The sequence below is a fragment of the Pleurotus ostreatus genome (genome assembly GCF_014466165.1).
Source record: "Pleurotus ostreatus strain PC9 chromosome Unknown scaffold_4, whole genome shotgun sequence".
Taxonomy (NCBI): Eukaryota; Fungi; Basidiomycota; class Agaricomycetes; order Agaricales; family Pleurotaceae; genus Pleurotus; species Pleurotus ostreatus.
In genome coordinates this window covers 1,505,703-1,518,655 of record NW_023503159.1, presented here as the reverse complement: position 1 = coordinate 1,518,655, position 12,953 = coordinate 1,505,703, and the positions used below count along the sequence as shown (strand labels likewise).

General features: G+C 54.2%; 4 protein-coding genes across 4 annotated transcripts; 2 read left to right on the top strand and 2 right to left on the bottom strand.

Annotated features, from left to right (window-relative positions):
- Window positions 1-148: 148 nt before the first annotated feature.
- Window positions 149-2,212, bottom strand: ATP1 (Alpha subunit of the F1 sector of mitochondrial F1F0 ATP synthase; the record flags this gene model as incomplete). Its single annotated transcript, XM_036775867.1, has 9 exons — window positions 149-393; window positions 448-593; window positions 643-758; window positions 812-1,044; window positions 1,098-1,742; window positions 1,804-1,851; window positions 1,906-1,992; window positions 2,065-2,098; window positions 2,153-2,212. 9 exons carry the CDS (start codon window positions 2,210-2,212, stop codon window positions 149-151), a joined length of 1,614 nt encoding a protein of 537 aa, XP_036631886.1.
- Window positions 2,213-2,381: 169 nt separating this feature from the next.
- Window positions 2,382-2,902, top strand: PC9H_006315 (uncharacterized protein; the record flags this gene model as incomplete). Its single annotated transcript, XM_036775866.1, has 2 exons — window positions 2,382-2,406; window positions 2,460-2,902. 2 exons carry the CDS (start codon window positions 2,382-2,384, stop codon window positions 2,900-2,902), a joined length of 468 nt encoding a protein of 155 aa, XP_036631885.1.
- Window positions 2,903-4,463: 1,561 nt separating this feature from the next.
- Window positions 4,464-8,311, bottom strand: PC9H_006314 (uncharacterized protein; the record flags this gene model as incomplete). Its single annotated transcript, XM_036775865.1, has 11 exons — window positions 4,464-4,595; window positions 4,676-5,347; window positions 5,596-5,691; window positions 5,949-6,086; window positions 6,225-6,761; window positions 6,833-7,114; window positions 7,187-7,420; window positions 7,488-7,809; window positions 7,876-7,979; window positions 8,032-8,094; window positions 8,153-8,311. 11 exons carry the CDS (start codon window positions 8,309-8,311, stop codon window positions 4,464-4,466), a joined length of 2,739 nt encoding a protein of 912 aa, XP_036631884.1.
- Window positions 8,312-8,399: 88 nt separating this feature from the next.
- Window positions 8,400-10,188, top strand: PC9H_006313 (uncharacterized protein; the record flags this gene model as incomplete). Its single annotated transcript, XM_036775864.1, has 6 exons — window positions 8,400-8,552; window positions 8,607-8,994; window positions 9,049-9,131; window positions 9,188-9,366; window positions 9,472-9,850; window positions 10,150-10,188. 6 exons carry the CDS (start codon window positions 8,400-8,402, stop codon window positions 10,186-10,188), a joined length of 1,221 nt encoding a protein of 406 aa, XP_036631883.1.
- Between the last annotated feature and the right edge of the window lie 2,765 nt (window positions 10,189-12,953).

Below are 12,953 nucleotides of genomic sequence, written 5' to 3'. Positions count from 1 at the left end.
GTCAGTACTTCAACATACATAGTTTCATGATCATCTCATTCTCCATGCAAGTAAATTATCAAAATTTCATCCGGTTGCAGGAATATAAGTAATAATGTATTCCCATTTTTGCTGAAGAGTTAGTCTACTAAGGAGGGAACTCTATATCCTATGATGTAAACGAAGAGACGTGGTCCTCAACGACCTTCTTGATCTTCGCCTCCATCTCGGGTGTAACGTTACCGCCAGCAATCTCCTCCAATAAAGGACCCTGGGTGGCAGTCAAGTGTCCACGGAATTCAGCTTCCCACTTGGTGATTTGCTCAACGGGGATGGAATCGAGGAGACCGTTGACACCGGCGTAGATGATGGGGACCTGGATCTCAGTGGCCAATGGTTGATATTGACCTTGCTCTGTAAATCGACAATGAGTACGTGATTACGTGTAGACACAGGAACGTGACGTACTGAGGAGTTCCGTTAGACGAGCACCACGGGAGAGGAGGAAACGAGTTGAAGCATCGAGATCAGAGCCGAACTGAGCGAAAGCGGCGACTTCACGGTATTGGGCGAGGTAAAGCTTGAGCGAACCAGCAAACTTCTTCATGATCTTGCTGCGAGGGCGTCAAATACATGCATACGAGAATAAGGAATAGTTCTTACGTCTGAGCGGCTGAGCCGACACGGGAGACGGAGAGACCAACGTTGATAGCGGGACGGATACCACGGAAGAAGAGTTCAGCCTCCAAGAAGATTTGACCATCGGTAATCGAAATGACCTAGACAACATAGTCAGCATTATTTCATGGAGGAATATGGAAAGACGACGCACGTTAGTGGGAATGTAAGCAGATACATCACCGCCCTGAGTCTCGATGATGGGTAGCGCAGTCAATGATCCTCCACCGAACTTGTCGCTCATCTTGGCAGCACGCTCCAAGAGACGGGAGTGCAAGTAGAAGACATCACCAGGGTAGGCCTCACGACCGGGGGGACGACGGAGAAGGAGGGACATTTGACGGTAAGCTACGGCCTGCTTCGACAAATCATCGTAGATGATGAGAGCTAGAAGGACTTAAGAACCTACGCACACATTAAAAGGAGAAAACATAACTAACCGTGCTTGCCATTGTCACGGAACCATTCGCCCATAGCACAACCAGAGAAGGGAGCGAGGTATTGGAGAGGAGCGGCCTCTGAGGCAGTGGCAGCGACAATGATGGTGTACTTCATGGCATCGTTCTCTTCAAGGGTCTTGACGAGTTGAGCGACAGTAGAACGCTTCTGGCCAATGGCAACGTAGACACAGTAGAGCTTCTTGGTCTCGTCCTGTCCGTCGTTCCATCGCTTTTGGTTGAGGATAGTGTCAATAGCGACGGCGGTCTTTCCGGTTTGACGGTCACCGATGATAAGCTCACGCTGGCCGCGACCAATGGGCACCATGGCGTCGATGGGCTTCAGACCGGTCATCATAGGCTGGTTGACGGAGCGACGCGGGAGAATACCGGGGGCCTTGACGGAGGCACGGCGACGCTCAGCAGCCTCAATGGGACCCTTGCCGTCAATGGGGTTTCCGAGTGCGTCAACGACACGTCCCAAAAGGTTGGGACCGACAGGTACGTCGACAATTTGGCCGGTACGCTTGACAGTGTCGCCCTCCTTGATGAGACGATCGTTACCGAAAATGGAGACACCGACGTTGTCGGTTTCCAAGTTCAGACACATGCCGCGGACACCAGATGAAAATTCCACCATCTCGTCGGCTGAAATGGGGGCCCTCAAAGTCAGCACGTAAGACCCCGGGCGCAAACACGTCCGTCATACCTTGGACGTTCTTCAAACCCCAGACACGGCCAATACCGTCACCAACGCCTAAAGCACATTAAGCACGCCATCTAACAAGAAGAAAAGCATATATATACGTACTCAGAACACGGCCAGTTTCCTCGACGTTTCCGCCAACGGCTGTACCCGAAATGCGGGATTCAAGGATGGAGGAGACCTCGGATGCAGCTACAAGACAAAGACGCGTCGCGCAAGGCACTGTGAGCGACATTCAAATTACTACGCTGTTCCGGGACCTACCAGGCTTTGCGGTAGCATAGTTGCGTGCAGCGACCTAGAACTCGTTCGTGAGCAACGATGCCGCTGAAACATACTGCACAAAACCTACCTGTGATGGTGAGGCAGCTAGCCGTGTGCGCACGGCGTTTCTGAGAGCGATTCTGTGCATCCTTGTCAAAAGGGAAGGCGGGAAGATAGAAGAGAGCGGTGAAGGGCTTTTTGAACTTTTGACGATGTGACTTTTCGGCGTTAGGAAAGACTCGGAGCCCAGTACAAACTTTCAAGCGCCGACTGAACTTGGTTCTCACAACCTCGCGCGCGCGCTTCATGTTCTCGCCATGACTTCAAATTTATTCAGGCTAGGTGAGCAGTTCAGCGTAAAAGAGCACGCTGCATGTTGTACTGACTCCGTTTAGCCAGCTCGGTGTGCAATGTTGCGAGCAGGGCTATGCACATGCAGGCAGCCCAGCCGGGGAGTGTGACCTCGGCGCTGCAGCTCGTCAAATCACAGCCCTCACAGTACGTCGTCGCGTCGCTGGCTGGGCGAAAATACCTGCTTGCTCCCCGTGACGTCCTCACGGTGCCCCGGATGCGGGATGTAAAGGTCGGCGACGTCCTCACACTCAATGAAGTCCACGAGCTCGGCTCGCGAGAGTACACTATTCGTGGCAACCCAGTCATACCGCCATCTCGCGTTAAGGTCGAAGCCACCGTCATCGAGCACACCAAGGGGAAGATGGAGTACATCTTCAAGAAGAAAAGAAGAAAGGGCTACCAAAAAACCATTACACACAAGCAACCGTATACGCGCATACGAATTGGGTCCATTGACATCCCGGCCGTCGAAGCATCTTCATAGCCTTTTTTGTTGCCCATCGTTCGTTCGTGAATACCATTGCTGTCTTTCTGTTTTATCGCTGCGTGAAAACGACATCTCATAGGTACATTCAAAGAATTATGCTCAACCATAGAATGAGACTATTTTCTCTGAACCGACGATACAGGCCCTCCAGGCTAGGATGAGCTCACATGCGGCATGATTTGGGTCACGTAATGGCACAGGACACCGGACAACTCAAGCGACTCAGCCCTCTCCTGTCGTCGGATTGGACTTCTGATCCATATACATGGTCACTGCAGTCGTCGAAACATCTTCATATGCCTGCACAGGCCTCATTATCCCTGCCGCTCGTGCCTGTGAATATCTTTGGTGTTTCTCTCTTCTCTCTTTCCTCTGCGTGAAAACCCCATCTCACAGACTTGTTCAGCCATAGGATTTTACGAGTAAAACCTAAAAGTGAAACAATAGGCCACATATTCTCCATTTTCAATTACGCGAGGAACAGCAAGAACATGACCCGTTAACGTTTCATTTGCGCCTTCGTGTCCTTCATGGCCTTCCTTGCTCCCGTCACTCGTCAACGACATCGCTCTCTGGTTATCATTCTACTACTCGAAAACCATATCTCATCCATCCAAACCTCTCAGCAACGACCCCCATGCCCATGTGCACCAACGGAATGACGTTATAAAGCTTGTAGTAACATACGCGCTATCAATCTGATGCCACGACGAACAAACCAGACTCATGAGTCCAGCCATACCCCGTTATCATGTACCAACATTGAATATTGACCCACGACAGCGCAGAACGTTTCCCCCTCCCCCCTCTTCTTTGTCTACGCGACCCGACACACATACACACTCTCTTTTAGCCGCTGCGAACGGCTTCCGATCCAGCATCCAAGTCCATGAGCGTTCCAGCCGCTGAGACACCTTCACAGAGTTCATCGCAGTTATTACACATCGTTCGTTCTGCGTATCGTCGTCTTTTCTGCACCTTGGTTTCCCTACTGCACCCCAGTCGAAACCACGCCCTATACTGTACCTTCAAATCAAATCAAATAACCTTGTCCAAACCTGGTACTGATACATACTGAGATAACGCGTGAAACGATGCCGAATAGCAGAGACCTTCGCAAATCTCCTCTTCCTGCTCCAAAAACTCTGCCTCATGTCCATGGTGCGACGCCCACGAGCGTCGTATCCGTTGGGCGTCATATCTGCATACCTGATTTGTATTTCTTGCCTCCACTGCAATCAGTACACGGGGACTACCTACCTCATCCTGTAGTCTCACATCCCACATACCTAATACTTATCCACTCAACCAATCTCATCCACTCATCAGACAACACACACAACAAAGCAACGAGCAACGAGCAACGGTCTCAATCTCAAATTTAAGACTAGGCACTAAGCATATACATCTCGAAACGCCAACAACATCACGGCAATTTTAACGGGTATCGGTATCTCTGCACCACGAACATAGAACAGTAGAACATCAGAACATCGACGGACACCTCAACCACCCCAAAGCACCTCAAGCAGCTCGAGCACCTCGAATACCTCAGACCTCAGATCTCCCCCTCCTCAGGCGACTCGGCCCTCTCCACCACCGCGGCCGGCTTCTCGTCGACCTCCATCGCATTCGCATTCGCATTAGCGCTCGCATTAGCCTCATCCGGTTTATCGTCGTATCGGACTCTCTGCAACACAAACACACAGCATACCCATCAGTAAACTGTCGAATCCATGCCCTGAGTATCAAGAACACGAGAAAACGCACCTTCTCCGCCCTCTCGTCCCCCATATGGTCGTCCCCGTCCCTCTTCTCTTTATGTTCGTCCCTATGGTACGACACGCTCCGCTCCCGCTCCCTCTCCCGCCCCTCCCTCCCGTCTCTCCCCTCGCGCCCCTTCCCCATACTCACAGGGCTCGCGTCCCACTCCCTCTCCCTCGTCCTCGACGACTTCCTCTTCCTCCCGTCCCTCCCGTCCCTCTCATCCTTCTCATCCCGATCACGATAATGCGCCCCATGCTTCGAGCGGTACCCCTCCCTCTCCTTCCGATCCGCATCCTTCTCCCTCTCGCCGTCGCGCTCGCGCTCGCGGGGATACTCCCTCTCCCGCCCATAGTCCCGCGACGCCCGGTGCCCCTCAAACTCGTCGTACCGATGATGCCGCCCCCCGCGCTCCCGCTCTTTTCCTCCCTCCCGCCCCCCGTCTCTTCCCCCCTCCCTCTCCCTCTCTCTTCCCCCGTCCCTATCTCTCTCCCGTTCTCTGTCGCCGCCTTTGTCCCACTCCCTATCCCTCTCTCGTTCCCTCCCTCCATCACGCTCGCGTTCGCGGTCGCCCTCTCGTTCGGCGCGATCACCACGATCACCGCGCTCGCGGTGCGGCTCCTTCCGCTTCCGACTGGTCGTCGATGCCCCATCGTCCGAGGCTTCCCGGAGGCGTTCCTACAAAAAACGAAAACGGAAACAAAAACACGTAAGTATTGATAATTCATTGCACGGGTACACATTGATAATGACAACGCATAACGAGAAAGTCGATCGATTTTCGATAGAAGACAAGGAAGGAGGGTTGGCACTGGATGGGACGGCAGGGAGCGGCTCCCTTGCGTATGGCACGCACGCATCGAACACACTGAACGCTTGCCACAGAAAAGAAATCCCCCCAACAATCAAAGAAAAGAACACCTCACCTTCTGCCGCTTCACGAACTTCGCAAACGCCGCGCGGCGGCTCTCCTCGTCCTCGATCGCCTTGTACTCGGGCAGGTTCTCGATCAGCGGGACGACCTAAAACAAAATATTGTCAGCATACACGTCCGTTTCGTCATAGGAAATCGAAGGGCGAAGGGGTACACCCATGCGCACGAAGGAAAACACCACGACAACGCATCCTCGCAGGAGTTTGGAAAATATTCACAATGTTCGTGCAGCGGGGAAAGAAAGGGCGGAGAACAAGAAACAAAACAAAACGCAACGCATAACGATAAGAATGATAAAACTCCTTATAACAAGGACAAAGCTTCAAATCAACGCATTGAACGCACCTCCTCGTAGCTCATGCCCACATCGACGCCGCCGGGGAGCTTCTTCAGCGCGTAGCGCAGGTCGTCCTGCAGGTGGCGCTGCCTCCTTTCCGCGCGCCGCTTCTCGTCCGCCTGGCGCTTCAGGGCCTGCTCGTGCAGCTGCATCCACCCACATACAAATATACCCAATGCGTATCCACGTCAATGATGCCCACATAAAATAAAACAAAACACATGGTCAGTAACAGCGTATGATGAAGGGAGAGAGAGAGAGATGCAGGAAGGAGAAACACTCACAGTCTCCCAAATCAGGCGCAGATCGTCCTCGCCCATCTCTTTCAGCTCTTTCAACGCCTTCACCAAACCTTTCTCCTCGCCCACACCCTCTTCATTGTTATCCTCGTTCATGCCCTCAGCGCGAGGTGCGGGATCAACCTGGGATTGAGTAGCAGCCTGAGCCTCCGCCCACGCCTGCGCCTCGGCGACGACGCGCCTGAACTCCTCCTCCGTCGTGTCGGGCGTCACGAACGGCTTTGCCTCCTTTGCCTCCTCCCCCTCCTTTTTCTCCCCCTCCTTCCCCTCCTCCGCATCCATAGTATCCCCTTCAGCACCCCTTTTCAGGTACGCCCCCACGACCCCCTCCACGACCCCCATCCTTTCATCCAGCGCCACATCCAGGCGGTCCACCGCGTCCCAGAACAGCTCGAGCGGGTTCGACCCAGGCGTCCCCAGCAGCGCCGCGTACCGCGGATCGTCGCGGAAGCGTGGGTACACCGCCTTCCACTTTGTGCGCGCGCGGATGTGCCCCGCGGCGGTGAGCTCGGCGAGGAGGGCCTGCAACCGCACCAAACGAGCAAGTGAGTAAAAACCACCACGGATGAAAAAGCAGAAGCAGGAACACGCACCCGGAACCCCTCCCGCGCCTTCCGCTCCCTGCGCGCCTTCTCGACCTGCCTCCGCCTCTCCGTCTCCTCGTACTCGCGCTCCCTGACGCGGCTGTAGTCCTCGAACGCCAGCAGGACGTCGAGCGTCGGCAACGCCTGCAGCTCCGCGTCGTCCGCCCACTCGCGGGAGGCGGCGAGGAGCGCGTGTGCGTGGCGCCAGCGCGTGACGACGTCGACGCCGAGCTGCTTGAAGAGCGTGACGACCTTGGCGATGCCCCGGGAGCGCGCGGCGCGGGCTTCTTGCTGTGCACACCAGATAAAACAACCCGTCAACCATCACATCCCATGACACTACAAGAGGAAACAGTGACGCACCACCTCGCGCTGCTTGAGCTCTGCGACGTACTCCTCGAAGACGAGGCGGCGCTCGGCCTCGACGCGGGCCTGCTGCCAGATGGGGTGCTGGGCGAAGAGGCGGTCGGCGGTGGCGAAGGTGGTGTAGTGGAAGACGTTCGGGTTGCCCTTGAGCATGTTGCGGAGGGCGGGGCGCAGCTTGGCGAGGCGGGCCTCGCGCTCCTCGTGCTCCTTTGCTTTGAGGCCTTCGGTGTACTACACGTATATATCAGTATAATTGTGATAGGAGAGGGAGCGAGGGAATAAGTAAATGAAAGAGTACCTTCTGCCAGCACGCCTTCCTTTCTGCGAGGGTATTAAGGGCCTTGTAGAGCGGATCAGTAATAATGGCGCGCATCGTCTGGTCCCAGGTCCAGCCGGCGTCGACGCCGCCCTTGCGCAGCAGGTGGGTGAAAGCCTTTTCCCCTTCCTCGACGGTGGCGAAGCCGTTGTGGGGGATGACGGGGTCGTCGGGGAGGTTTGGGCGCGCGGGGAGGATGCTGGCGGAGGCGAAGGGGAGGCCGCCTGTGTGTGGGCCGACTGCGGTCTCGGTGCCGTTGGGCTGGTCGGGGGCGGGGTCTTCTGGGGCGGTGATGCGGGCGGGGCTGGAAGCGCAGACACAAGTGATGAGTGAGAGAGAGTGGTGAGATATGAGAAGAGAGGGAACGCACGCGTTGGTGGCAGCAGCGGGGCTAGGCTTGCCCTCTTTCTCTACCTTTTCGAGGAGGAGCAGCAGCTCGTCTGGCATGTCCCATTTGGACTCTTTGCTCTCGGTCTAGCAGCGGATTCGTTTGTTAAAACATCGATCGGGGGTGTATGGTACGCACGTTGTAGTAGTATTTGCGGCCGCCAGAGAAGTATTCCTTCCATTTTGTTTCGTTGAGTGCGCGCTGGAAGAGGACAAGGGGGTGAGAGGGAGTGTTTGGAGGGACGGAGGGGAGGGAGTACCTCGAAGGGGGTCTTGAGGTCGTCTGGCTTTTCCCAGACACTCTCGCGTGTCGTTGTGTTGAACCAGTAGGTCCTCCCTTCCGGGTTCCTGTGCTCAGTCTCCACAACAATCAGCGACGGCGACACCCCAACGCAGGCCAAGCTCACCCAGACGGTCATCGAAGAGACTCGATGGACGATGACACAAACAAAGCGCCGTTTATTTGATCGCTCAGGGGCTTTCTCTCTCTCTCTCTCTCTTTTGACGATGGCCCCCACGCGTTTCGAGCCGTCGTCGATCCGCAACAAGATCAAACGCGAGGAGATCGCTCGCAAGTCCAAGCGCTCCAAAAACCAGGAAAAGCTCAAACGCCGCCTCGCACAGGCAAAGGAAGAGGCAAACGATCCTGCCGCCAAAAAGGTGCGCACAACCACCCCTCCCCACTCCAACTAACTCATCGCACGCATCGCACAGAAACGCCTCGCCGAAAATGTGCCCCGCACCCTCGACAACACCCGCGAATTCGACCCCTCCATCCTGACCGCAGATCCCTCCCTTCCCTCCACATCCACCACATCCGCCCACGACGAGGCCGCTGCAGACATCGCCGCAGACCCCTTCGCCGACTACTTCTCCTCCCCCGCAGACCCCGCCACGCCCCCCAAGGTCCTCATCACCACCTCCCCCACCGCCTCCAAGCGCACCTACGCCTTCGCAGACGAGCTCGTCGGCGTCTTCCCTGGCGCACACTTTGTCCGCCGCAAGAAAGGCAAGGGCTTCGAGCTCGGTCGCATCGCAGGCTGGGCTGCAGACCGCGGCTACAAGCACCTCTGCGTCATCAACGAGGATATGAAGAAACCCAGTGCGTGCTCCGTAATCTACATCGTATATTCGCGCGTGTCTGACATTCTGATAGACGCGATAACACTCGTACACCTCCCGCACGGGCCCACCGCCTACTTCAAGCTCACATCCATCCAGCTCACCCGCGAAATATTCGCAAGTCTCCCCTCCCCCCTCTCACTCACCCGTACTCACTCGTTTTACTCGTCTAGGGCCATGGTCGCGCCACACCACACCACCCCGAGCTCATCCTCTCCGGCCTCGCCACGCGCCTCGGCCACGCCGTCGGCCGCCTCTTCCAGACCCTCTTCCCCCCGCTCCCCGAGTTCCGCGGCCGCCAGGTCGCCACCCTTCACAACCAGCGCGACTTCCTCTTCTTCCGGCGCCATCGGTGCGTCTCCCCCCTTCTCTCTCCCCTTCTCCTTCCCATTCCCTTCTTTATTCTCCTTTATTCTTTATTCTCCTTCTCCCTTACTAATACACATACACGTCTTAGCTACGCATTCCGCACGACAGAAAAAGTCGCCCTGCAGGAGATCGGCCCGCGCTTCACGCTCAAGCTGCGCTCCCTCCGGCGCGATATCCCCGCCGTGACGCGGTTCGGGGACGCGCCGCGCGAGATGGGGTTTGATGTTGGTGTCGATGAGGGAGGGGAGGGGGAGGGAGATGCACTTGGAACGACCTTGGATGAGGAGGCAGTAGATCAGGAGGAAGTAGGGGATGAAGCCGCACAAGGCATACAAAATGACGAGCCCATGAACGAGATGGATGACATCGACACGGAGGACAAATCCAGTAATGAAAACGGAGGCGCGGACAAGAAGCAGAAGCAGAAGGTCCCCCCGAAACAGGACGAGTTCCTCTGGCAGTGGAAGGTGCGTCTCCCTCTCCCCTTTTCCTTCCCCCCTTCTTCCTGCCCCTTCTTTTCCCATCTCCCCCATTTTCCATCCTTTCCTCATTATCCATCTTCCTGCGTTTCCCCCCATGTCCCTTTCCCTTCTCCTTCTCCCTCCCCATCTACTCCCCATCTCATATTCATCCACCCACCTTCACCACCCATCCACCCACCCATCACCATACATCCATTCACCCATCCATCCTATTTTCTAATTCTACCTTCGATTCAATTCCAATAATGGCGATGGCGACACTAACGCAACGATGTCTGTTGTAGCCCGAGCTCGAGACGACGCGGCGCACCTTCTTCCTCTAACCCCTCATCCTGCAATCCTGCGTTCCCGCGATCCTGCGGCCATCCTACCACCCCTCTCCCCCCTTCCCATATGTAAAAAAAGTATACGCAGCGTATATCCAATCGTATGTCCCGCCGTGTATACAGACAGGTGCACAGGTGTACCCGCGTACCCGTACTCGTGCGCATAGATTGCAGGATCATTCGTTCATTCGTTCCGTCATAAATGTGTGTGATACATGTGTTCTCGTACGTTGGATTTAGTGTTCGAAATCTGTGTACATGACACTGACCCACAGGTCTGAGCTGAGTCTAGGTTGAGTCTGACTCAACTCTGACTGAACTCTGAGAGTCTGAGTAGAGTCTAATAGAGTCTGTATGAGTCTGACTGGACTCTGACTGGACTCTGGGACTCTGACTACACTCCGAGCGGAGTCTATCTGAGTTGAGTGAGAGTCCACTCAGACTACGGTTGGACTCCACTCATCCAGAGTCAGTTTAGACTCTATCTAGATTGAACCCAAAACTCTATCAAGAATTCAGATAAATTACACTTGTCCTGAATGACTCTGTGTGTTAATTCACAATCAAATAGTTCAATAAGTCATGTATGAAGTGGTGATTTGAAGTTCTGGTAAATTATTAAACAATTTAAATGCTACTCAGAGTAGTACACTAAATAGACGCAGATTGGATTAGTGGGAGTAAGTTATATAAACTCAATCTTATAATCTGATAATATTATGCACCTATTCCAAAGAACACTGAGACTCAGATAGACTCAGATAAGAGTCATTACAAATGCAATTGAACTTGTGATTTGAACAATAGGAATCTACTAATGTACACATGCTTCAGAAGAGAGTCACAGTTGTGTAATGACCTCTAACTTACTCTATAGAAAAAAAAAATAACAATATCTGTGATTGATTTGATATTAGAAGGCTCCATTGCCGAGTAATATGAGAATCAAAATCAGTATAAATTCAACTCAGACTCTTAGCCCAACTTGCCAAGATTGCCACATTTTATATGGCTGAACTCTGACCTGGCTCTCACTAGACTATGGTTAGACTCCAGCTCCACTCCAGCTCCACTCTGAGTAACTCTGGTAGCTTAAACCTATCAGAGTGAACCTGGATTTGGATGGAGTCCAACTTGAGTGCAGTCTGAGTCTGGATCAACTCTGAAACTCCAGGTAGAGTCTATATAGAGTCCATTCCACTCCAGATGGTTTTGGCCTGTGAAACATGTCAACTCTGACCTGACTCTGACCTGACTCTGACTTGACTCTCATCTGAGTCCAGAACTCTGACTGGACTCCAACTGGAGTCCATCCTTAACCTGTGGGTCAGTGTCATGTTCTCCGAAATCTAAGAACGCGAGCGGCAAAGGTTGTAATGGATACCAAGTCGGAACCTAAGCGACTCCCCCAACCTAACCTTACCTCCTGCACCCTTACCCTTACGCCCACCTATACACTCAGCACACGTCTTATTTCGCCCCATTGGTCGAACTAATCAAACTTTTGAACTTGAGCTATAGAACGGACTGTTACGGACAGCAGCATCATCGACGTTTTCTATATCCTGAACGGGCTGCCGCACCACCCGACAACGGGCTCACTACTTAAGACTACTACTACTTATAGGTGCACGCACTACGTACAGGTCGTGGTCAGATCAGGACTCACTACCCTTGAGTATCACCATCACCATTGTATTACCACTATCTCACCAGCTGCAGTGTGCGCGAACGCGCGTGCGAGTTCTAGTCGTGATCGTTTCCTATTCCTTGACATCCTGCAGCATTCGCACTCGTACGCATCGTACCCGGGGGCCTGGGGAGTCACCAGATACACATCACCGCGTCGTACCAGTGTACCACCGCGAAATACGCGAAATACGCGAAGAATCTGCTTCTCCTCCTTTCCTCCTTTCCTCCTCTCCTCTTCTCCCCTTCTCCACCGTCCACCATCCACCATCCGTTCAATATCCAATATCCAATATTCAGGCCTTAGGCCCCAGGACTCAACGATTCGACGGCTCAGCGGGGCGGCGCCTAAGCGCATGCCGTCAACACTGCACAAACGCATCGAACCGTCTCACCGCCGCCAACACGACGACGACGACGACACAACGCAACACAACGACGCGATAATAACGACGATACCTGGTCCGAGTCTGAGTCCTTGCTCCTTACGCTAGCCTTCCTCCTTCCTCCTCCCCGCTCCCCACGCCCCACTTCATACTCCTTCATACTTCCTACTTCCTACCGCCCACTTCCTACTCTCCATGCCCTACTTCCTTTCCCTCCTCCACATCCACATCCGCATTCGCTGTTCGTGCAGCGTCCAGAGTTCAGCGTCCAGAGCCCAGACTGCCGGCGGCGCATGCGCATGCGCACGTCCACGCCCGTGCTTGCGCGTAGCCCTTCATACTCCACACCGCTCCCAAACTAACAAATAACAAATAACCAAAATCATTATTAAAACCGGACAGCACACCACTTTTGGTCAGCCGCTAGCGCGTCGGTGGGTCGGATGCATCCCCGTATCGCAGTGCGCCGCATTCATTCACTCCTGCTATATTATATATGATACCACAATTACGCTGCGCGATTTTAGTTGCTGCAAATCCATCCATCTCAGATGATCCCAGGTCTTCGAGCTCCTGCCGGTCTGGCGGGCGGCGCACTCAGCACTCATCAAACTCACCCACGCGGTTGATCCTGCGTTCACCAACTGCCAGTGTATCTTTACTCCCTTTCCCCCTTTCCCCCTCCCC